We start from the raw sequence: 25,488 nt of genomic DNA on the forward strand, positions 1-25,488 counted from the left end.
TTAATTAATTACAGATTCTTGAGTATACTTGCGGCGTAATGAAGCAGTAAGTGTTGGATATAAAGACATAATGGATAGACGGGAATGTAAACTAGGGTAAATCCTTTTTAACACTGCTCTTCTGAACAGGATATAAACCCAGGGATCTAGTATCTGGTTCCATGTTGCAATACGAAGGAATATTAAGAGTAGTTTTTCTGTGTCTCTGGGAATTTTTCCACATGTTACATCAACACGCTGCTGAAGGACTGTTTGTGCTATAAAAATCTATAAAGAAAGAAAAACAATTAAATTCATTTTGGTGATAGTTTTCTAACTTCAAAGTCTTCAGATACACAAAATATGAAGGGTTACCATTTAAACTATTACATGGTAGTTAGTTCCACCCACCCTGAAATGTTTTAACAATGTAATTGATTCCATATTTGGCCCTGTAACCAAGAAGAGGGATATTTTACACATATTTGCTTATCTGGTCCTAGGATAACCTCTCCCAGTATACTTTACTTATGAAATGAGTGGTGAGAACATTATTAGAAGTCGTCTGACAAGCTGGGGCAACCTATAAATGGGGACACCTGTTCAGAGTTCAAGTGAAACAAGGAGTAGCCGATTTCATACTGTCTGATCTGGACCAGATGCCTGCTCTCTTCCATTTCTTGGAACAAGAATCTATACTGATCCCTAACCAACTACTTTTGCAAATGACACCCCTAATATAGTGGTGATGATGCCCACATTCCAGGTTGATTCACACAGACAGAGGACCCCAAGCTCCAAATTTACATGAGTACTAACATTGATCTATCTGATAACACCTCATATTGTTCCTCATTCATAGACTGTCATGGTCATGGTAAGGCTCAAAGGCCTGTAGCAGCAGAAAGGTTCACACAATAACCAGTAGGATAAATACACAAACTGATCTACCTAACAAGTGGTGAGAGTTCAACTGAAGTGCTGGCTTTAGACCCAGTAGTCTAAACCCAGTGGATATGTTTTACAGTGTGCCTGTGACAAGTTGCGGCCCTCAAGTGAGCCTCACCAGAATGTAACAGATCTAGCAGACTGGGATCAGGCAGAAGTGTGGTTGATGAATTAACCAAAGGCCAGTAATGAGTGGCTGCAGGGTAGGATCAGATGGAAGCGTAGTCCATAAATTAGCCAAAGGTTGGTAACAAGTGGTAGTGGATGACAGCTGGAGAACAAGGAGCAATATGTTGGCTGGAACAGAGTCAAACATGAAGTGTAGAGGTATGGCTTAAGGAACAGGAAGCAGCAAGGAATTCAATGTTCAATAAATCAAAATATAAAGTAATGATGTCCAAGGGATCAAACAGAGAGCTGTCCAGCATTTCAATTTGCACATTAAGAAGAGCTGCTGCCAGACATAATAGAGATCCTGGGTTCAGATATGGATCCCGACACAGCTCCAATAAGCTCCATACACTCAGATTTCAGTTCAGTTAACAAACTACAATGTCTGTTTATATTACATTGTGATTTCAATCCCTGAGGCATTTCAAATCTATCATTCAACTTTCTGCAACCCTTCTCTCTATCAAAGCCAACACCTTGTTTGGCTAACCTCCTCGACCCTCTAACTCCAGTTGTAGAGTTTTTTATTTGTTCTACTAGACAATATCTGAGATAAAAAAACATAAATAAACATACACAGTAGTAGGAATTATTGATCAACAAGTCTGTGAATGTCCATTCCCCTCCTTTCTGACTAACCAGGCTGTAGGCTTAGATTAAAGGTCTTTTAAGGAAATTTTAGAGGGACCTCACATTTTTTTTTTTAGTTTTTTTGTGTGGAGATCCCCCTCAAACAACATACCAAATTCCAATGGTCTAGTACGGATTTTCTGGGGGTAAAGGCCCTTATCCTCATCAACATGGCATAAGCTTTCCAGCATGCTTGGGTTAAGGGTCTGTATGGATTTTTTTTGGGACCTCATGCATATTTTTGCATGGAGATCCCCTAAGAAGGAGCCTGGAATGAAATGTAATTTACTGATTTGCTGACAATTTGAAACACTTTTTCTGAAGCACTTTCTGTACATCACATATGCCTCTTCACAGGCAGGATTAGGGCACCCTCAGGTACATTATCGGATGCTGACCAGCCACAGTACATTTACTGTGGCAGGGAGGCACCGCTGTGCAAAATCACGTATATATATGATTTTGCATCTCGGGAAGGGGGCGCACGTGCCGCTGATCGCGGCTGTGGGTGTTGATTACCCGTCGGACCCTGCCGATTACAGGTAAACACTGACATGGAGGAAATTTAGAATTTAAAATTTTTTTACTGGACATGTTTTATAGCAAAAAGTCCAAAATATAGTTATTTTTCTCAAAATTGTCGGTCTTTTTTTTATAGCGCAAAAAATAAAAAACACACAGGTGAGCAAATACCACCAAAAGAAAGCTCAATTAGTGGGGAAAAAAATACATAAATTTAATTTTGGTCACAGCGTTGCATAACCGTGCAATTGTCAGTTAAAGTAACGCAGCGCCGTAACACAAACTGCTTCTGTAACTGCTTCCTGACCGCCCTATAGCAGAAATACTGCTACAGGGAGGCACGGGTGCACAAAATCACATGTATACTGTATGTATGGGTATATATATATATATATATATATATATATATATATATATATATATGATTCACGCTCCCATGGTTTTTACGCCCCTCCCAGATAGAGGCAGATTGCCCGTCAGTACACCAATAATACCATTTAACCCCTTGATTGCCAGGAACACGCTCATACAGCATAAACCTCCATTGCTAGTATAGTGTCTGAATGGATCAATATCTTTGATCAGATCAGCACTATACCAGGGTTCATATTAGTATAGCGTCCCCACAAATGCAGCGTTAGCGGGGTCTGCCCTGGCACCTGCCAGCACCTGAGTTTAGCCCCTACGCTTACCTCCCCCTTCTCCCCCAGAATGTGCAGTGTCAGTAGGTCACTGTCACTTGATACATTGCACACAAAATCACAATGTTCGCAGAATCAGGCCTGATCCCTGTTAGCACTTGCTGGTAAATTTTGATGACTCTCATATGTGCCACGCTACCATTTGGTGAACTGGCGAGCACCAGTGGCCTAGTACATCCTGGTCTTTCACATACCAGCACTGAAGTATCACTTGGTGAGATGGCGAGTCCCATAAGTGCAGTACAAGCTGGTGCGGTGGCGAGCACAAGTATTGTCCCACAGCCACCAAGAATTCGCACACAGGCCCATAGAGCCCCTAGTATCCTTCTGGATGTTCTTGCAAATCTCGATTGGCAGCCCACAAATTCTGCAGCAACCGTACTTCCCCCATTCACTGCCCAACCCTGAATTCAGGCGGAAACAGCAAATTTAACTACTCCTCTTGATTTTTGGAGCGTTTTTTCACAAAAGATCTGTATGCATTGATTGTGGTTAAAAGCAATTTATATGCACAACAACCACCAACCCAAAATCAAACCTTGCCAGACCATTGATATGGGAACCCATTACAGTTTCCAAATTTACATTTTTTTTTGGGCCTAACCCTCAACATGGGCATTACTAAAAAAAATTAATTGCGGTTGTATTGGTCCACAGACCCGATTCATCATATGCCCGTGTTCTCTGCTGCCATGGCCAGGCATAGATATGAGAGTATAATGTGTTTTCGGGGTGATCCAGAATTTGACTGACTCCACAAAATTCGGCCCCTTGGAAATCACTTTAACCAAAAATTTGCAGATGTCTATACTCCCCAGCAAAAAATCTGCGTTGATGAGTTCCTCATTAATTTTTCTGGCCGCCTTGTATTCTAACAATTTCTCCCCAGCAAGCGTGCTAGATATGGGGTCAGGATGTAGAAGACCTGTGAGAGGTCAACATGCTATAATTATAAGTTTTGGATTTATAAGGGAAAAGATAGTCACGTGGAGCCCCCTGGATGCCCAGACTACATGGGAAGTAGTGGCAAGATAGTTTGGGACTTGGTGTCATCCTTTTTCCATATGGGGTTTCCATATGGCATCATCCTGGTATAATTGTTTTCAGCCAGCAATCTGCTTTCATGTAAAAGTAATCCTAGTGGCTAATTAGCTGCAGGATTGCTTTTACAAGCAGCAAGAAATGATGCCCCCCCCCGCTGCCTTCCAAAGTATTCTCAGGCAGTCCCGTACCATTGGGGGAACCTGAGAATGCAGCTGGTGTTTCTGCCAGCTGACTATAGAGCTGATTGGAGACCGGAATGGTGCCAATAATCTCTATAATCTAAGAAATCAGAAGCTACGAGCATTTCATCACTTCAGTTTCGCAGGATATAAACAGCACCATTTGTAAATTGGGAAAGCATCTGATCACACCAATCTTGGTGAGATTAGATAATGTAAGGGCAGGGGAGATATCTAGAGTTTGATAGGACCTCAGATTTCTCAAAAAAGAATATATGACAATACCCATTGAAGTTATAGGGGATATTTGCATTCCCTGTGATAGCATTAAAAGTGATAAAAAAAAATGAAAGAGACAGTGTAAAAATAATTAAAAAAATCAAAATAACTTAAAAAAAAACCCTCCCCCCCCCCCCACACGCACACACCTGTGTGCGTGAACGTTGACCCTGTGCCAGTATGTAAACAGCGGTTGCACCATGCATGTGAGGTATCGCCATGAACATCAGATCAAGGACAGTAATTCTAACACTAGACTTCCTCTAGTCCCCTTCCTCTGGTTGCTTGTAAAGGCTTTTAAAATGTTGCCTATGGATATTAAAAACCTATGCAGTTTGTCGCCATTGCACGGGGCATGCAAAGTTTTAAATCATGTCATGTTTGGTATCTATTTACTCAGCATACCATCATCTTTTATATCTTACCAAATAATTGGCCAATATATTGTGTTTTTGTGCATTAAAAGTAAAAAAAGTGTTTTTTTTTTTAAATTTGCATTTGAAAAATCACTGCTCGAGTACTATGTGACATAAATTTTAGCACCCACCATTTTATTTACTAGGGTGTCTGCTTTAAAAAAATATATAATGTTTGGGGGTTTAAATTAATTTCCTAGCAAAAAATTCTGATTTTTTCATGTGAACAAAGTGTCAGAAAAGGCTTGATCTTCAAGTGGTTAGAAGAGTGAATGATGTGTGGCATATACTTCTAATGCTGGGTATAAAATGCCCCCACCCCACAAAACTACCAATTTTTGGAAAGTAGACACCCCAAACTATTTGCTGAGAGGCACGTTGAATCAATAGAACAATTTATTTTTTTACCACAAGTTTTTGGAAAATGACAAAACTATTTTTTTTTTACACAAAATTTTAAATTAAATGATTTACTGCTCACACATGCCATGGGTATATGTGGAATTACTCCCCAAAATACATTCTGCTACTACTCCTGAGTATGGGGGTACTACATGTGAGAGACGTTTTGGCAGTCTAGCCAAGCACAGGGCCTCAAAATCCAATAAGCACCTTCAGGCTTTTAAAGTGCTTTATTTCCTCATTACACTTCCTGACAACCTATCACAGTTTCGGAGGCCCTGACATGCCAGGATAGCACAAACCCCCCCCCCCCCAATGACCCGTTTTTTGGAAAGTAGACACCCCAAGGAATTTCATAAGAAGCATGAATATTTTGCAGATCTCGTTCGTTGCCACAAGTTTTTGGAAAATTAAGAAAAAAAAACAAAATCATATTTTTTCTTTTCTTTTTTTATATTCAAAACCTTGTGAGAAAAAAATTAGATCTGAAAAATACTCACCATGCCCTTTTAAATTCCTTGGGGTGTCTACTTTCCAAAAAGAAGTCATTTTGGGGGGTTTGGTCCTATCCTGACATTTTAGGGCCTCTGAAACTGTGAGAGGTAGTGAGGAAGTGAAATGAGGAAGTTACGCAAGTTCAGGCTTTCAAAGTGGTCGTTGGATTTCAGGCTCCTGTATGTGGCTAGGCTCCCAAAAAGTCTCACACATGTGGTATACCCATACTCTGTAGAAGTAGCAGAATGTATTTTGCTGTGTAATTCCACATATACCCATGGCTTGTGCGAGAAATAAACAATTTAAATGACAACTTTGTGTAAAAAAAAAAACGTTTTTGGCATTTTCCAGAAACCTATGGAAAAAAATAAATCTTCCATGGACTTTTTAAAAAGTTTTTTTCTTCAAAACCTTTTTTTGTTTATAGCGCCAAAAATAAAAAGTGCACAGGAGATAAAATACCACCAAAAGAAATCTCTATTTGTGTGAAAAAAGCACATAAATTTCATTTATGTACCATATTACATGACCACGCAATTGTCCCTAAACTATTGCAGCGCTGTATAGCAAAAAAATGGTGTAAATTGCAGTATCTATACCATAGTTTGTAGACGCTATAACGTTCACACAAAGCAATCAATATACACCTTTTAGGATTTTTTACCAAAAACATGTAGCAGAATACATTTTGGCCTAAATTTATAACTAACTTTATAAGTTTATTATATATTTTTTGTTTTTGTTTATAGCGCGAAAAATAAAAAGCGCACAGGTGATCAAATACCACCGAAAGAAAGCTCTATTTGTGTGAAATAAAGGACGTAAATTTTGTTTGGGTACAACATTGTATGACCACGCATTTATCAGTTTAATTAGTGCAGCGCCGAGTAGCAAAAAGAAGCCTGGTCATTAAGGGGGGTAAATCCTTTGGAGGGCAAGTGGTTAAAGGACACGGGAATATGTAATGTTTTAAGAATTTAGAAAAAACACTGCTCCAGGTTTACTGGATTTGTGAGGGGCATTATCTGCATTGTTACATGTTCTCCACGGCAGTGTCCATCTCCATAATTTGTGTCACCGTTTTGCCTATTAGCCCAGAAAATTAGCATTTTTGATTTGACAGTTATGCTCCTATTGCTTTTAATAGGTTTCAGTAGAACCCTCCTGCTGTGATGTCAGGGGTGAGGCAGTATTTATGGGTATAAGATGACAGTGGAACCGGACCAGGAATGATTCTGCAGTTATGTTGAAGCAGGAGCTTGGACAGGATAGGGCTTCTTCCAGACAAAATGTAGGAGAACATATAGTGCATGTGCATCCACATTAGTGGATGATGTCAGTGCTGAGTTCCATTTCCTTTACTAGTCACCCCACAAAGGAGCGAATGGTGGAATAATAATTGTGCAACTGTTGCAACTGTGAATTAGTTAACAATAGATCAATTTGTAAGAGGTAAGAGGGACTTCATGGTTGACTGAATTTGGTGCCAAGGGCACGAATCCCTAATCCTGCCCCAGCCTTGCTAGAACACAATCCATCCTGCTAAGACCGAACCAAGTCAATCACATATGTGAAAGCAATTTGCAGCACCTCAGCAGCCATCTCCCTTACAGCGACTCTTTTGCCCAGGGTCATCAGTACATGAGTGAAGGTATATGCTCGCTGTAGACACCTCCTTGCCAGGTACATCTTTCCTACGAATCCTCCAGGGAAGCAACCTCACACATGGACCTGGCCTAAAATTGCTTTTGCGATCCTCCCTAGCCTCCACTTCCATGAGGGACAGAATGACTGACTACAGCTGGCTCCTTCTGCATACAGGTGCACTCCTCCTGGCTTTCTGCCCTGGTTACATCCACATACCTGGGGGTTGTTTAGCTCTCAAAGCAGTATTAAACCCAAAAGCAAACCTGTATTATACTGCAGCTTACCAATTATTGGATGTGATGGCTGCATTAGTTTTATATTTTAGGATTTCTTTCCTTTATTTTCATCTAATGATCCATCCAGTACGTCTGTTGTTTTTTTTCAAAAAGAACAAGCTATCTTTCAAAAGAACAGAGATGAGACAAAACATTTTTTACAATGATCTGCTTTTACTTATTTTTTGTATGTAAAACCTTTATCCCAAAAAGAAAAAACAGTTTGCTGTAACTGCTTAAAAAATGGACACTGCTGGTGCGGGGGGGCTATGAGGGAAAGGGGGGCAGAGGACAATGCTGGGGGGAGAAGGGGGCAGAAGACATTGCTGGGGGGAGGAAAGGGGCCAGATGTCAATGCTATGGGGGAAGGGGGGGGGGGGGCAGAGGACACTACTGTTGAGGGGAGGGGGGTGATGAGAAGGGTGATACCTCTGCTATGTTACCACCACCCCATAGAAGACACTGCTATGGGGGTGACCCTGTCCATAGCAATGCCCTCTGCAAATCATCTCCCCCCACCCCCAGTAGTGTCCTCTGCCCACCCTTTCCCTCATAGCATTGACCTCTGACCCCCTTCCTCCCCCCCAGTAATGTCTTCTGCCCCCCCCCCCTTTCCCCCATTCTCCTCCACTGCTGCCATTCTCAATGTACCGACCTAGCAACCAATCACTTGTCCTAAAATCCTTAATATGTAAAGTTCATTTGACCAGCTCCTCCTCCCGCACTCCGTCCTGAGCTGTGTTGTTCTGTGCACTGAGAATGACAGCAACAGAGGAAGTTGGTGGAAAGGGGGGAGAGGGACCTGTAGTGTGTATTACTATTATTATAATTACTATTATTATAATAATTACTATTATTATAGTGTGTATTGCAGTCAACATGTAGACTGCGATCGACGGGTTGTCGAACCCCGCTATACATCATATGTAGACCCTTTGTTAGGATCTCTTGGATTGTGCATATTCCTGGATGTGTAAAACACTGAACTTAGTCTATTTCAATAAAAATATTATTGATTAAAAAAAAAAGTGTTAGCTGGAGTTTGGCTTCAATTTGTTAGCATTTTTAAATGTGCTAGTACATCTAACGCTCCCCTTCACTCAAGCTGACAATGTGCCCCCTCATCCAGGAGGTATGTTACTGGCCAGATCACCAGGTGAAAACAGAGGGGAAAAAATTAATGCAGTCACAACATCTATTGACTGACAAGCTGCAATATATTAAATTTCTGGTTTGGGGTTTATTATTGCTTTAGGGTTTGTTACCTTGGCTGTTAGGGGGTTTGTGCAAATGCCTGGACTTTTACCAGTGCAATGGGAGCTAAATGTAATGCCACTATTATTAGTGGTATTACTATTGTAATAATAATAATTATAATAATACACACTATAATAATACATGGCAGCTTTCCACTGTTAATGGTTGTTTAGAAGGCCTTAACAACCAGTGTTCTTCCTAGCCCAATTTACTTACAATTCCTAAGAATCATCAGCAATTTAGCAGGGATAGTGAAAATAAAAAGAAAACAGTATGAAAGGTGAACTTATCCTTTAATCTCAGCATGCAGCCTGGCACTCATAATTGCTCCCCAAAAATGTATACAAGACCCTTAATCTGAAGATGAAGCTTGGTTAGCCAGAAGAGGGGTAAGAAAGAAACGTGCACCCCCCCTCTCCTGAACCATACTAGACCACATGCCTTCAACATGGAGGGGCTATGTTGATAAGGACAACAGCCTCATTCCAAAAACTTTGACCCAATGGTTGGGGGTGTCGGAGGGACTTATCATAACATGGAAACTCCCTTTAGTATAAGGGGCCCTCAAATATCTCCCCCCCCAGGTGAATGAGTAAGGGATACATAGTACCCTTACTTATTCACAAAAGTCAGTTGTAAATAGGGATGAGCGTAAGGTTCAGACTTTGGACATGTGGTCAAACATGCCTGAAAATCTATGACGGATGGTGCCCTGGGGTTTTTCTTCCCAGATCTGAACCAGGGCATTACTGAGCTCCTGGACAGTCTAAGGTGCAACCTGGTGGCATTGGATGAATCAAAACATGATATCACGGAGGTGTTCTATCGGATTTAGGTCAGGCGAGCGTGGGGGCCATTCAATGGTATCAATTCCTTCATCCTCCAGGAACTGCCTGCGGCCGGACATTGCCGTGCACCAGGAGAAACCAAGGCCAATAGGTCCAAGGATTTCATCCCAATACCTAATGGTAGTCAGGGAGCCATTGTCTAGCCTGTAGAGGTCTGTGCGCCCCTCCATGGATATGCCTCCCCAGACCATCACTGACCCACCACCAAAACGGTCATGTTGAATGATGTTACAGGCAGCATAACATTCTCCACTGCTTCTCCACACCCTTTCACGTCTGTCACATGTGTTCAGAGTGAACTTGCTTTCATCTGTGAAAAGCACAGGGTGCCAGTGACAGACCTGCCAATTCTGGTGTTCAATGGCAAATGCCAATCGAGCTCTATGGTATATGGCAGTGAGCACTGGGCCCACTAGAGGACATCGGGCCCTCAGGCCACCCTCATGAAGTCTGTTTCTGATTGTTTGGTCAGAGACATTCACACCAGTGGCCTGCTAGAGGTCATTTTGTAGGGCTGTGACAGTGCTCATCCTGTTCCTCCTTGTTGCGGACCTTTTACGGCCCTGTCCAGCTCTCCTAGAGTAACTGCCTGTCTCATGCAATCTCCTCCATGCTCTTGAGACTGCTGGGAGACACAGCAAACCTGGCAAAAGTTTGATTCAAAATACAAATGGGACCCATGGCCTGTTACCTGTGCTGGTCCAGTTAACAAACAATGTACGTATGCATTTTAAGCATGAATACTGGGTACACCAATCACTGAAAATTGAATGCTGCAAGTGTGGAAAAATGAATTTATTTCTGAAAACACAGTATTTGCCAATTTTAACAATGCTACAGAATAAAGATGGACAACCACCATCAAGACTGCCTACAATTTTATACAAATATAAAAAAAAACTTTCATAGCATTTCTTGCTTAACATTTCACTTAGGAAAATACACATTTTGAGAACTTAATAGTGAGTATTTTGGCCACAAAAAATAATTAATTGCATGTAAAAGCATATAAATTATATAAAAAACTTGCTGCACAAGTAAATTGTTGAAAAGTGGAAACCATACCATATGTCATATCCTAATAGGACAGAATTTTAAAGTTTACTTATCTCTACAGATGCCATATTTTGACATCAGGTACATTTTACCTGCATTACAGTATGTAAGAAAAAAAAAGAAGAATGGAAATATGGTAAATAGGAATACATTGAACTGACCTAGGTTCAGTTCAAGCAGGGTTCTGTGAACTCCAAAGAAGTTTGAATGCCAAACCTGAACCCAAGTGAAATCTAAAGGAGCATAATCTGTCAAATCTAAAATGCTTATTTCCTTCACTAATATACAAAGGGTAAAAAATAGAATTTGGTGTGGGCATGTACCAAAACAGAAACATTTTTGCTGGGAGCATTAACATTAAAAAAGTTTTTTTAAAACTGCCACCAAATTACATTTCCCTGCTAGCTTAAAAAACAAAAAGCACAGTGAACCCACCAAAGGGTTCCCTAAAACGGATCGGTCTGTGTACCATTTTTTGTCCCTTAATAATTTATTTGCTGCCAATTTATATATTTTTTTAAATAGCACATGGAGTTTAAGGGGATATTTCTTGAAAAAAAATGTGACACCACCTAGGAAATGTACACCAGACTCTTTGGCCATGATTTACTAAGAATTGAGTCTACCAGCAAACGCTGAACATTCAGGCAGACTCAATTCAAACAATCTAGACCTGTCAGTCTTCTGAAAGGTGTCTAGCAAACTCATTGAAAAGCGTCTACTTTGTAGAGTCTTTCCTGTTAGTAAATGTGGAATCACGCCTGGCACATTTTTAGGTGCAATACCGAATATGTTCACTAGGTGGCGCACAACTGCGGGCTTTGTCCCCTTGGCGTTTTTCTGTTTGCATATGAGAATACTTATAATTTAAGTATTTAAGTAAAAGGTACACCTATATTTTTATTTTTTATTTTTTTTTGGGGTTGCTGTTTCTCCAAAATGATCAGACAACTAATGCATTTCCTAATGAATGTCATACATTCTATTTACAAATGTCAAACATTTTCACACTTATATCGCAAATAATTGGGAATGTCTAGTTCTAATTTCCCAATATAAATATATATATCTTCATTCTCTTTAATCATGTAACTATTCTATGTTAAAGTAATAGTGCAGCGCTATAAATGTATGTTATCAATCACCGCCATTGAGGAGCGTCCGCCATACTGTCCGTCACGGATAAACCGTCTGCACTACTGTCCGTCACGGATAAACCACACGTCCCATTCATAGACACTCTCTGAGTTGGTACTCTCATACGAAGGACATTCCATGATTCAGGAATGATTATATGAACTTTTTTTAGCACCATTTACCAGTTTACATCATTATTGCACTTATTTGCACCTTGTTGACTTTACATGCGTTTATGATTGTTAACATGCTATTTTTAAACAATGTATCTATTCTACATTGCAGCTCAAACTGTCTCTCCTACAGTGGCTTAGTGGTTAGAACTCAGAACTTACAGCACATGGGTCATGAGTTCTAATCCCAGTCATGGCTGCACCTGTCTCCATCCCAGTTTGCATGCTTTCTCTGCACGGGTGTGTTTCTGCCAACACTCCAAAGATATGTTGTTAGGTTAACTGGGCCTAGTATATGTAAAAAACCAGCTATTTAAAAAAAAAAAAAGAAAAATCAGTCTTTCAATCGGCCGACGTTACCACCAGCGGTAAAAAAATCGGCTGATTTACATCCCGTCTACGGCCGGCGTTTTTACTTCTGTCCCTTGCAGAGAGCTCTGCTATTATATTTTACATGAAAGGTCTTGCGGTTGCAACAATGTATCCATTTGTATCCATTTTGGATACAGATGTTTTTATTCGGATACAAATAGATACATTGTTGCAACCGACAGACTTTTCATGTAAAATACAATAGCGGACTGGAGTTCTTATTTTTCTTCTTCTTCTTCTTTTTCTTCTTCTTGCAGGTCATGGCCCATGCGCAGATTTTTTATCGGTAAAACGATCGGTCGATTTGCCCATCATTGCCAGGATAATCGGCTGATCGTCAAAATCGGCCACAATTTTTCCAACTTTACTGATAAAAAAAAGTGCCAAAACCGTGAAAAACAGCTGACCAATTAACCCACTAACGGTGCAAAAATTGGCCGATTTTTTTTTTCAGACGATTTTTGACCCATCTATGGCCTGCATTAGATTGTAAGCTACTTGACATTTGCGAATGCCCAAAATATGGAGATCAATTTCCAGGGTTCTGTCAGTGCCAGGAATATCGATCAATCAAGATTTTGGCTACTGACTAGAAAGTGGAAAGGGAGTGAATCTTACCTGTGTCCTGTTCTTCTGACAAGTTTGAAACTTTCAATTTTCCTTCTGTTTATATTTCATTACAACTTTTTTTTATCTTCTCTAAGGCTACGTTCACACTAGCTTTGTCAGCAGGCGTCAGACAGGCGTTTGGGAAGTGTTTTTTACGCTTCTCAAATGCCTATGAAAATGCTGCACATGGCAGCACACAGTGCTGTTCACACTGAAGCGTTAGCATTGCGTCACGGCAAAACTGGCGCCTCATGTCGAGTCAGGAGGAGTTGAAGCCTCCCATTCAAGTCTATGGTACCATTCCTCAAATGCCTGGCAGACGTTTGCGGTGTGGTTGCAAGGCATTTTAGGAGCGTCAATACCATTTAACTTCATTATAGGCATTTGTGGTGCAGTTTTAGCGCTTGGTAAATGCTTATCACATGCCTCAAAACCGCACATAGGACGTTTGAGGAGCATTTGAGGAGCGTTAAAAACGCTTCCCAAACACCTGTCAAACGCTATAGGGCCGTTTGGCAAGAATTAGAAATAAAGTCAAGTGTGAACGAGCCCTTAAACCTCTCTCCTTATACAACTTGACCCCCTCCCCCACCCTCCTGTCATCACCTGTTCCACCTGCCAATCTATGTATCACCACCCCACTCTCTTTATTTAACTATTTATTTATTGATCTTGTTAATGTGTCTCATTTCCTATCACCTCCAGCTCAGATCTCGCATTATTATATGATTCCTGATTGTATCTCACCACTAGTCTGATTGAATTTACAATTCCTGGTCAGTCCCATTCCCTTACTTATAATAACCTTTAGGGCCAGTTCACACTACATGTGTTTCAGTTGCTTTTTTTGCATCCAAAACGCACAGAAAGAAGGTTATATGGTTGTAAATGTTATAGTTCACATCAGCGCTTGCAGTTCCAGTGTGTTGCAGGTGCTGCCAAAAAAGTCGAACAGGCTGCATTGTTTATGCATAGAACTGTACTGGAATGCGGTAAAATGCCCCGGAATGCACTAAATTGCACATGTCCCTAGTTAAATTTAAGAAAAAGAGAGGGGAAAAAATTAACTGGAATGCATAAAAAAATGCACTGGAACACGTCAAAAATGCATCCAAAATGCACTGGAACACCAAAAACGCATCCAAAATGCACTGGAACACACAAAAATCGCATCCAAAATTCTCTGGAACACGCTAAACATGCATCAAAAAAGTGCATGCAAACACGCATCTGAAACACATCTAGACTGTGTTTCTATAGTGTGAACTGGCCCTTAGGACTTGTTTACACCATTTGTGGTGCAGAAACGCATGCAAGAGCATGTTTTTTCCAGCACATCAAAGAAATGAAATGCCCTCTGCAGATGTGCGCAGGTACCATGATGAAAACTTAATTGCACCTCCACACGCCTAGTAAACACAGATGCATTCACAGCCACCAAAACGCATGGCACCACACTACTGTGCGGTTAGGTGCAACACACTTTTAAAATAATATGCCTGCAGCATTTTTGCATGTTTCCACATTTTAGGCAGCCCATTGAAATTAATGAGCTGAGGAAAAAAAAAAAGTAAAAAATGCCCCATTCACACAGGTCCTCTGGCCTGTACAGCATGAATGAGGGGGTTGTTCATGTGGCTGGAGCCACCTGTTACACTATGGGGACACAGCAGCTGTATGAACACAGGTTTTAATCTGACAGGTGTGAAGGCGTGGGGAAGTGGCCCTGAATGCTCACTGTCTGTGTTCAGGGCCCTACACCTGCACCCATATGCTTGTTAAATTATGATCTGCAGCATTTCCATTGTGTAACATAGGTTGCCTGCAAACGGCGACAGCCACAAAAACAAACCACTGATTCCCACTCTACAGGCCACAGCACTCATGAGCCCCAAGACCTCAATTACACACACAGCTTTATTTATGAACTCAGTACAGTTTTATCATTTAGATTTCACAGGAATATGGTTGGGATTATGCCCATTAATAATGTTTTTAGTGTAATTTTACCATAAATATAATTGGGATATTTTCTCTGGTGGTGGGGGGCTGTCAGGTATGCTGTACGGGGCTCCGTGATATCTAACAGTGGCCCTGGGTGTATGCTTGTGTCTCTGCCACCTGTATAGTTAGGAAGAACCTTGAACCTCTGCTATGTACCTCAATGGATCTAGGAATTGGACATGTTTTCAACTGAAAATACAACAATTATTAGTAATGTTTCCCCAGCAAATGAGGATCAGCTCCTTGGTGGAGAACAGCGCTCTCGCCATGTCCAGATGTGGTCTGGAATTCCACAAAAGAACAATTCACAAAACTAAAAAATAGACTTGCAAATTACCACTAAACTCTCCTAACTACACTCCCATCCACTCAAACTCCCCACTACCACTTCCGGGTGTGTGCAAATGTCCTTCCACAAATGTCATGACGTATTTCTGGTATGACAGCTGCTCTAGCGCCTCCTCCAACAGCCGTCTTGGCGTTTATTTGTGCACCATAGCAATTTTACATGCGGCTCCATTGTGTATATAACATTCACAAATATATGTTTGCAGTTCTATTGTGAATTTGGCATTGGTGAATGTATGCTTGCAGCTTTACTGTGGATATGACATTGGCAAATATATATTTGCCAGTAAGGGCCCAATTTATTACTGTTAAGAGGATTGTAGAAAAATAGCTAGCTGCACATTGAACACGACCTAGTCATTGGTACATAACATGGTCTTGTGGTGCAATAGCGGGCTTTTGGTTTGTTAGTTTGGACATGCTTACATATGTGCACTCTAACAAGGAAGATTTGGGCATATTATATAGCTAGCAAAAATAAGTGTTAGGGGTGCTAGTACATTTATTTATTTCAGGTACTTATATAGCGCTGTCAATTTACACAGCGCTTTACATCTATGTGTTGTAAATTCACATCAGTCCCTAACCCTCAAGGAGCATATAATCTAGGGTCTCTAACTTACATTCATACATATATTAGGGCCAATTTTGACAAGATCTAATTAACCTACCAGCATGTCTTTAGAGTGTGGGAGGAAACCAGAGTACCTAGAGGAAACCCACACATGCACAGGGAGAACATGCAAACTCCAGGCAGGAGGTGCCATGGCTGGGATTCGAACCAACATCCCTAGTACTGCCAGGTGGAAGTGCTAACCATTTAGCCACTGTGCTACATTCAACTAGAACATGAAATAATCCCCCCAAAAAATATAGTCCAAAATGTTTATTGATCAAATACACATTCCACATTTATTTGGACAGCAACAACAAGTAGGTACATTCAATTTCTCGGTGGAAAAAAAAAAAAAAAAGCAGGATTGATGTTGCTAAAATAGAACGGTCCTGCTCATAAGAGCTTACGATCTAAAAGATTATACTTATAATGAACTGTGCTTTCACAGGTTACAGCAGGAAACAAACGGTTAATATGAATCACTTAGGCTTATCCACAAAACAAGCTGCAGATCAAAATATCAATATAAAAATACATACGTGCCAAAATAAAACACCTCCCACCTCCCCAATTCCCCCACACATACATTTCTCATCAGGTTTGTCTGAAAACTGCATTTGAGTCTAACTAAAGCAAACTTGGAAGAGCAGAGCAATTGATATGTGTTAGGATTACAATGCAAAGATAATAAACACACAATCATTGTACAATAACACACAAACACACCTTAGAAGGAAGAACATGCAAAACATTTACAGCCCACATCAAAACACAGCGTGAGTGTGGCCTGGGGCAATTCACCACAATATCTCTTCCTCTCCAAACCACCACAGACAAGGACTTGCAGAAAATAATGTGGCCTGTACAAGACTTTAATCACCCACTACTGCATCTCTTTATATAAGGTAGGCCACACCCACCACTGTCATTCATTTGGTCAGAGAAAGTGTTTGCACCTGATTAATTCTCTTCCCACCTACGTTAACCCTTGGTATACAGGCCCCACAAATCAGAGTCAGAAAGAAATCCACAGTGAAGTGTACCTGCGCAGCATACAACAGAACATTAAACAGGGATGTGAAGGGGAACCCCATGGCAACATTTATTGGCCCTATGGGCACAATTCACTCCATATTATAGCATGAGTTAAGGCAGTCACATGACCACATCTCGCATGCAATACTGAAAATGTCAATTCACTTTTGCTAGTATGCAGAATTTCCCATAAATCGGAAAAACACTCAGGAAATCAAACATAAAAAGGCCTTACACCCCGGTCACATCAAAGCCGATTTAGAAATTGTGGGACGTACAGTGAAGTTGCTGATTTCCTTAAGATTTGCAAGACATCTGACACAGATATCTATGCAAATTGCCACAAAAGTAGTACTACTTTAGAAATCAGTGTTGGAAACGCACCCATGTGACCGATCTAATAGCAGACAATAGGGTGCGACTTGGCATACGATTTGCAAGTCGCATGTCATGCAAATCGCATGCCAAGTCGCACTCAATGTGACCGCTATTAGAGCGTTCATATTGGTGTGGTTCAAACTTGGTTGGAGCCGCAACAATTTCTAAAGTAATGAATACACTACTTTTCAAGTGATTTGCATAGAGATCTGTGTCAGATGTGTTGCAAATCGCACTTTAAATCAACATGTCTCCCGACTTTGAAATCATGTGACTTCACTGTAAGTCACATGAGACCGTAGAGTAAGTCGCACCACTTCAAAATCCGCTTTGATGTGACTGTGGTGTTAGCCCCCAGTCACATCGGGTGCAATTTGGCATGCGATTTGCAAGTCGCAGGGCATGCAAATCACATGCCAAGTCGCATCCAGGGTGCACAATTTCAGGTGCGATTTGGGAATTGAAATTGTACCTGTTATTGGATCTAATGAATGTTGATGTGAGTGTCTTAACGTAAGCGATTTTCTGCAGCACAATTTCAAAAGTAGTTCTTGTCTAACTTTTTCAGCATTTTGTAGCTATTTCACATATAGACTACAATAGAAATCGCAATGCAAAACACAATTGAAAACGTAATAACTCATTGGTAAATCTACCGAAAACACAGTGAAATTGCCAACAAAAAGCACAATTTTAAATCACATCTAGTGTGAACCAAGCAGGTAATTCAACAAAGGAAATAAATCTTTGAAGGCATGCGGTATTTGCATGCTCGGATAAAGGTCTGGTATGGATATTTAGGGGGGACTCCATGCCATTGTTTTTTAAATTTTGCCGTGGAGTTACCCCTTAATACCAAATTAAAAAAGAAAAAAGCGCCATTTACAAAAAAACACCAAAGTGTCAGCAGCATATCCCACCCAAAATAAATTTTGGCAACAATAATCCTAATTAAAAAGGTATGCGCTAATAACAAACTTTTACAAAGGTGTATATCATCATCCAAAAAAAAACATTTAGTGTTTTAAATAAATAATTATAGTGACCAAACATAAATTAGTGTCCAAAAAAATATATATTAGTGTCCAAAAAAGAAAAAAAAAAAAATATATATATATATATATATATAGATCTTCAGTGACTTGAACCAATTGTGAAAAATCCACCACCAAAGGAGATTAAATGAACTCACCAGAGCTAATGGCTGGTCAGATTATAAACCAGCAACAGCACTTGTGCTCTGGGAGCAATGAACCCGATGTCCAAATAGATATGGTGATGTTTCAGATACTTCCGGATAGTAATAATCACAGACAAACAACTTTGCAGCCCAAGCCCTTATGATGAACTTCTCCACTCTCTCATATCTCCATGAGAGCATGCAGTACACTCAGGGACAAAAAAAGAGAACATAATGGTGCAATACGTTTTTTTCATTTATTTCTTTAATAAAAAAGGTATAAGGAAACTCACAAACAAGGTGTCCAACAGACACCAGCTTCAATCGCAAAAAAGGTGAGATACAATTACCGCTCACCACGGATCTCTCCCATACAGCACAGAACAGCAAGGCTCTCTAACGTCCACATCGTGTAGGCCACGCCCAACCGGTTTCGTCACACCGACGTCATCAAGGGGCAATATCCATACCAGATCCGAAGGGCTTGGTATGGATGGGAGGGGGGACCCCACCCAGTTTTTTTATTAATTATTTAATTTACGGAAATTATTTTACATTCAGCTGTCAGTGGGGAACTCCGATGACAGCTGAAACATTAATGTAGGCCATAGACGGGTCGAAAACCAACCTCTTAAAAAAAAAAAAAAAAAAAGAAAAATCGGTCGTTCAATAGGCCGACGTTACCACCAACGGTAAAAAAAAATCGGCTGATTTTCGTCCTGTCTACGGCCGGCAAATATAATAGCGGAGTAGTACTTCTGTCCCTGCAGAGAGCTCCGCTATTATATTTGACATTAAAAAGTATAGCGGTTGCAACATTGTATCTATTTGTATCCAAATAAAAACATCTGTATCCGAAATGGATACAAATAGATTTAGTTTTTTTGTGAATGAGTAGTGGTAGCATGTACTGCATACTCATTCACGTGGGGGGGGGGTTCTGATAAGCCCCCCGCCCACAGACCCCCACAACCACCGGCCAGGGTGATAAGCCCCCCCTGCCCCAAAGCCCCCCCCATGTTTAGGGCATGTGGCCTGGTATGGTTCAGGAGGGGGGGCGCTCGCTCTTCCCCCTCCTCCTTTCCTGACCTGCCGGGCTGCATGCTTGGATAAGTGTCAGGCATAGATTTTGGGGGGAACCCCACACTGTTTTTTCTTTAATTTTGGCGTGGAGTTCCCCCTTAATATCCAAACCAGACCCAAAGGGATTGGTATGGATGGGAGGGGGGACCCCACACCGTTGTTTGTTTTTTTTTTATAATTCCCTGCAATGCTTTTACATTTAGCTGTCAGTGGGGAACTCCGCCAACAGCTGAAACATGAATGCTGCATTGGTTTTCACTACTAAAACGCCGCATGAGTTAATAAAATAACTCATGCAGTATTTTAGTAGCGACAATCATGTGTAAATGTTTCAGCTGTCAGCGGGGTTCCCCAGTGACAGCTGAATGTAAAATAATTTCCTTAAATTAAATAAATAATTTAAAAAAACTGCGTGGGTCCCCCCTCCCATCCATACCAAGCCCTTTGGGTTTTGTATGGATATTAAGGGGTAACTGCACGCCAAAATTTTAAAAACAATTGCGTGGAGTCCCCCCTAAAATCCATACTAGACCCTTATCCGAGCATGCAGCCCGCCAGGTCAGGAAAGGCATGTGATCCCACCCCATGTGACATCAATGATGTCATATGGGGCGGGGTCACTCGGATGATGTCCCCGGCTGGCCCCGCCCCTTTCCTATTTAAGAGCTGTCACCCTGGCTCACTGCACAAGGCTGGTAGCCTCCACCAAGAGCGGAACTTTTTTTTCTTTTTTCAGGTCGCCACCGTGTGACATCGTGATTGACATTGGATCTACTTCGGGGGACATTGTTTTATTAAAGGACTTGTCAAAGACCCTGTCCTGTGGTTTTTTACACTATACTTTTGCTTTTTTTGTGAATGAGTAGCGGTACCATGTACCGCATACTCATTCACGTAGGTTGGGGGCTGGGATCTGGGGGCCCCCTTGTTAAAGGCGGCTTCCAGATTCTGATAAGTCCCCTGCCTGCAGACCCCCACAACCCTGGCCGGTGGGTGAAGAGGCCCTTGTCCCCATCAACATGGGGACAAGGTGCTTTGGGGGGAGCCCCCCCTGCCCCAAAGCACCCCCCCATGTTGAGTGCATGTGGACTGGTATGGTTTAGGAGGGGGGGGGACGCTCGCTCGTCCCCCCCCTTTCCTGAACTGCCAGGCTGCATGCTCGGATAAGGGTCTGGTATGGATTTTGGGGGGAACCCCATGCTTTTTTTTCTTTAATTTCGGCGTGGAGGTACCCCTTAATATCCATACCAGACCCGGAGGGCTTGGTATGGATGGGAGGGGGGACCCCACGCAGTTTTTTTTTTTTTTATTGCAGACCTTTATGTTTACATTCAGCTGTCAAAATTAATATTATCTAGACCTTCGAAATAAGTAAAATCATTACAGAAATAATTATAAAGGATAAGAATCAAAAATAGAATCAATAGAACTAAGGAAATCAAATTAGAATACATAAAGATATGCCTAGCTACAAATAGTGCTGTTTGTTAAACACAGTAGACGCGATCGAGTGCCGTCTGTCAGTGGAATCCACACATAGATTTACTATTGAACAGCGTCTAAAAAGAAAACGCCCACGGAAGACTTCTAAAATGTGTTCTACACATGCGCATTTATATCTGCCAAAGACACTGCAAAAGCTTCTAGTTCTTCACTGTGTCAACTTGCTTTAAAAAACAATTTTTTACACATTTTAATAATTTTTTGAAATGGCAGATATTGTTTAAAGTGAAGTCCTGATATTTGGCAAAGCAAATTTCAATGTTAACATGTCTCTGCAATGATTTTTTCTTGGTGTTAGACGTGCCTCTTAGCAAGTCTGCTTTTTGAGTCTGATTCCTGGGCTGTGTCTCGTTAGTAAATTCGATTTGGCGTCTACTTGTTGACGCTTTCTTTAGTAAATGTCTTTGCGGTGTAAAAGTAGACGGTCACTATTAAAAAGTAGACGTTAGCTCACAGAAATGCTCCTAGGCACAATAGTAAATCAGGGTCTTTCAGTCTAGTATGTGTTTTAAGGAGGATCTCCATGCAAATAAACCACCCCAAAAATATGCATGAAGTCCTCCTAAAATCTATACCAGACCAGTAAAACTGTGTTTTTGCCTTAATTCATATTTTGCATATTTTTGGGAATGAGTTGGGTAACCTTACTCATTCACAAGGGGAGGGTGGCATTTGGATGCCCCCGTAGTGTTCCCCCCTTTCCTAGCCTGTCAGGCTGCATGCTTGGATGCTCGGACAGGGGCCTGGTATAGAAATTTGGCGAGACCTCACACATTTTTTTTTCTTTTTGTGTTTTTGGTATGTTCCTACCATACCTGAAGGGTCTTTTATTGTCCAAATATGGCCATGTGGCAATTTCTGGCAATGATGTTACCTCCTATCCCCAGGCCTTGGCATATGTGGGCAGGGATTCCAAGCCAAGTAAATGAATGGGCTAGGTATCATTACTAATTCCACTTTAGTTTCCCATGGTGGATCTAACTTTATATCCACCAATCTACATTGGATGAATAAACAGCTTCCAGCCTATGGGTAGCTTAATTTGATGAATAAAGATATAAAAATAAATGGTTACTTTTTTTTAAATCACTTTACCCCTTATATTTTGAAACTTAAAGTTATATTATAAACATTTTAAACTTGATATGTGGCTTATAAAATTCAAACATGCATCAATAAACACTGAAAGATCAGGTGTTTTACAAGGGTAAAAGACATTCCAAAAGAGAACTGAAAGACATTTTGAACATGTTAAAAAATGTACAATAAAACACTGCGTCCAAAAGGTTGTGTCACAAATAAAGGGGAATAAAGAAAAGTGATTTATTTAAATTAATACATTTATAAATGTATTGTACACTGTTTAGTAAACAGTAGCAACTCAATAGTTGACTTTGGTATGAGCTAACAACCTCATAAAAACAATATTTGCATAAGATGTTGAAAAAAATGGAAAAAAACTTACCAATAATGGAAGCCAACACAGGCTAGCAATGATCATGATCCCAATGAGCTGGACCATCATTTCCACTTCACTGTCCCTTCTTCTTTGAACAGACTCACGGTCATGATATACTCTGCACAGAGTCACTACACTGACAGTGTTGAGGATAAAAGAGAGACAGACAGCAAATATGCCTGTCAGTGAGAATACTAATCCAAATGCTTTATTCTTTGAATCTTGCAGCAGAGTTAGAAAACACCAGGATTTTGGAAATTGTAAGGTATATTTCCCAATGCCCATAACTGGCAATAAAGCCAACAAGAAAGCAAAACTCCAAACTATGATCACAATACCCCAAGCTCTTTTTTTGGAAATATTGGCAGTACGTGAAAAAGGTCTGTTTATACCAAAGAAGCGTTCAGCAGCCATGGAGGCACCAAGAAGAAGAGGACACAGTCCATAAAAAACCATAGAAAGTCCAAAAAAATTACATAGATAGCAATTTTTATCAAACGCCTGCCAATCAAAATGAGTAATATGGTAAGACACCACAATAATACCAGTTACTAATAGTCCCATGAAATCTGTTACCACCAATCCAAGAAGGAATATTAGGAAAGAAGACCGTGAGCGACTTTGAGTTTTTCTTGATGCACTAACTAACACAAAAAAAGCAAATAGATTGGAGCCAAGGCCAATGATTGAAAAAGTAGTAGAGAACCACAAAGAGGTGATAGGTTTTTGACCTGAAGTTGAAGTTGTCATATTAATGTATCGGAAGCAGGATCCTAATGGTGAGGTCAAAATGCCTTTTTCTATTTCCATGGCAGGGCACAGATTATCTTTAGTTTCATTTACAAGATGCATGTTTGGATCCTTTATTATTATTACAGTAGTAGATTCTATGCAGTAGATTCTATAGTGCCAGTATCCTTTGCTGAAGTTTTGAAGGGCTTGACAATTGAGTCTTTAAAAATGCTTGTGCATTTTACAGAAACTGAAAAAAAGAAAAACAGTTTTAGTTTCTCTACTCTAAATTCATATTCAAAACAATTAATAGGAATACAATATTTTCTAATAAGTCATTACAGGGGTTGGCCAAAAAAATGGAAACGCTACATGATTTGTAGGTGTGAAAGTGACAACATGTTTCATGTTGAAAGCGGAAGTGATGAGACACCTAGCTAACAGGTGGGAAGACCCATTTCCATCATTCCCTGTGTGTGCTGCTAGTAATACAAAGTCATGTCAGAACTTATTGAGCTTCAAAGAGGGCAAATTGTTTGTGCCCGCTGAGCTGGTGCCTCTGTGGCTGAAGTTGCCAATTTACCGTGTTGCAAGGTACAGTATCAAAGCTTATGATGGCATATACGGTTTCTAGGAAAACGTCCTCTGATAAGCAAAAGTGCAGTCAATATGGTCAAGTGACCGAAAGAGACAAAAGGACATTGCTCAGGATTGTGTCCCAGAATAAGCAAACAACTGCTGTAAAAGTTACCGCAGAGCTCAACCTCAGTCTTCACGGGACAGCGGTTTTGCTTATCAGACAATGTTTTCACAGAAACTGTATATGCCCACATTACCTTTGATATTGTGCCTCACGACATGGCAAATAAACTGGCAATTTCAGTCTCAGAAGCAACAAAAATTTGCCCTCTTTGGAGCTCAGTAATCTCTGACATGACACCGTATTACTAGCAAGTACATGCAGTAAATGACAAAAGTAAGGCTTCCCACCCAAGTGTCTAATCACACAGTGAAAGTAAAAGGATGTTACATCACTTCCGCTTACACTTTCACACCTGCAAACTATATAGCGTTTCCATTTTTTTTGTCTAACTCCTGTATATTTAATTTAACCAGTATCAGTTTTTCTACTCTAAATTCATATTCAGAACAATTTTTATGAATACTATATTTTCAGTCATTACTGGGGTTGGCAAAAAAATGGAAACACTACATGATGTGTAGGTGTGAAAGTGATGACATGTTTCATATATATATACAGGTGAAACTCATATATATTTACAGGTAAAATTAGAATATCATGCAAAAGTTCATTTATTTCAGTAATGCAACTTAAAAGGTGAAACTGATATGAGATAGACTCATTACATGCAAAGCAAGATAGTTCAAGCCGTGATTTGTCATAATTGTGATGATTATAGCTTACAGCTCATAAAAACCCCAAATCCACAATCTCAGAAAATTAGAATATTACATGCAATCAATAAAACAAGGATTGTACATAGAACAATATCGGACCTCTGAAAAGTAGAAGCATGCAAATGTACTCAGTACTTGGTTTGGGCCTCTTTTGCAGCAATTACTGTCTCAATGCGGCGTGGCATGGAAGCTATCACCCTGTGGCACTGCTGAGGTGTTATGGAAGACCAGGATGCTTCAATAGTGGCCTTCAGCTGTTCTGCATTGTTCGGTATTATGTCTCTCATCTTTCTCTTGGCAATGCCCCATAGATTCTCTATGGGGTTCAGGTCAGGCGAGTTTACTGGCCAATCAAGCACATTAATCCCACGGTCATTGAACCAGGTTTTGGTGCTTTTGGCAGTGTGGGCAGGTGCTGGAAAATGAAGTCAGCATCCCCATAAAGCTCGTCTGCGGAAGGAAGCATGAAGTGCTCCAAAATCTCCTGGTAGACGGCTGCATTGACCCTGGACTTAATGAAGCACAGTGGACCAACACCAGCAGATGACATGGCTCCCCAAATAAACACAGACTGTGGAAACTTCACACTGG

At 40.6% G+C, this 25,488-nt stretch overlaps 1 protein-coding gene across 1 annotated transcript; it reads right to left on the reverse strand.

Moving 5' to 3' along the window:
• Window positions 1-23,653, reverse strand: TBXA2R (thromboxane A2 receptor). The gene is made up of 2 exons (XM_089694305.1): window positions 22,753-23,653; window positions 1-267 (listed from the first exon to the last, which is right to left on the reverse strand). Exons 1-2 carry the CDS (start codon window positions 23,596-23,598, stop codon window positions 1-3), a joined length of 1,113 nt encoding a protein of 370 aa, XP_089550431.1. The 5' UTR covers window positions 23,599-23,653.
• Between the last annotated feature and the right edge of the window lie 1,835 nt (window positions 23,654-25,488).

This window comes from Staurois parvus, unplaced genomic scaffold (genome assembly GCF_062004578.1).
Source record: "Staurois parvus isolate SC_StPar_1 unplaced genomic scaffold, SC_StPar_1.0 ptg000659l, whole genome shotgun sequence".
Taxonomy (NCBI): Eukaryota; Metazoa; Chordata; class Amphibia; order Anura; family Ranidae; genus Staurois; species Staurois parvus.

Coding starts and splice junctions, on each gene's coding strand:
- TBXA2R (XM_089694305.1), bottom strand. CDS start 23,598: ATGCATCTTGTAAATGAAACTAAAGATAATCTGTGCCCTGCCATGGAA. Junction 268..22,752: donor TGTGTTGGCTTCCATTATTG/GTAAGTTTTTTT, acceptor CTTTCTTTATAG/ATTTTTATAGCACAAACAGT.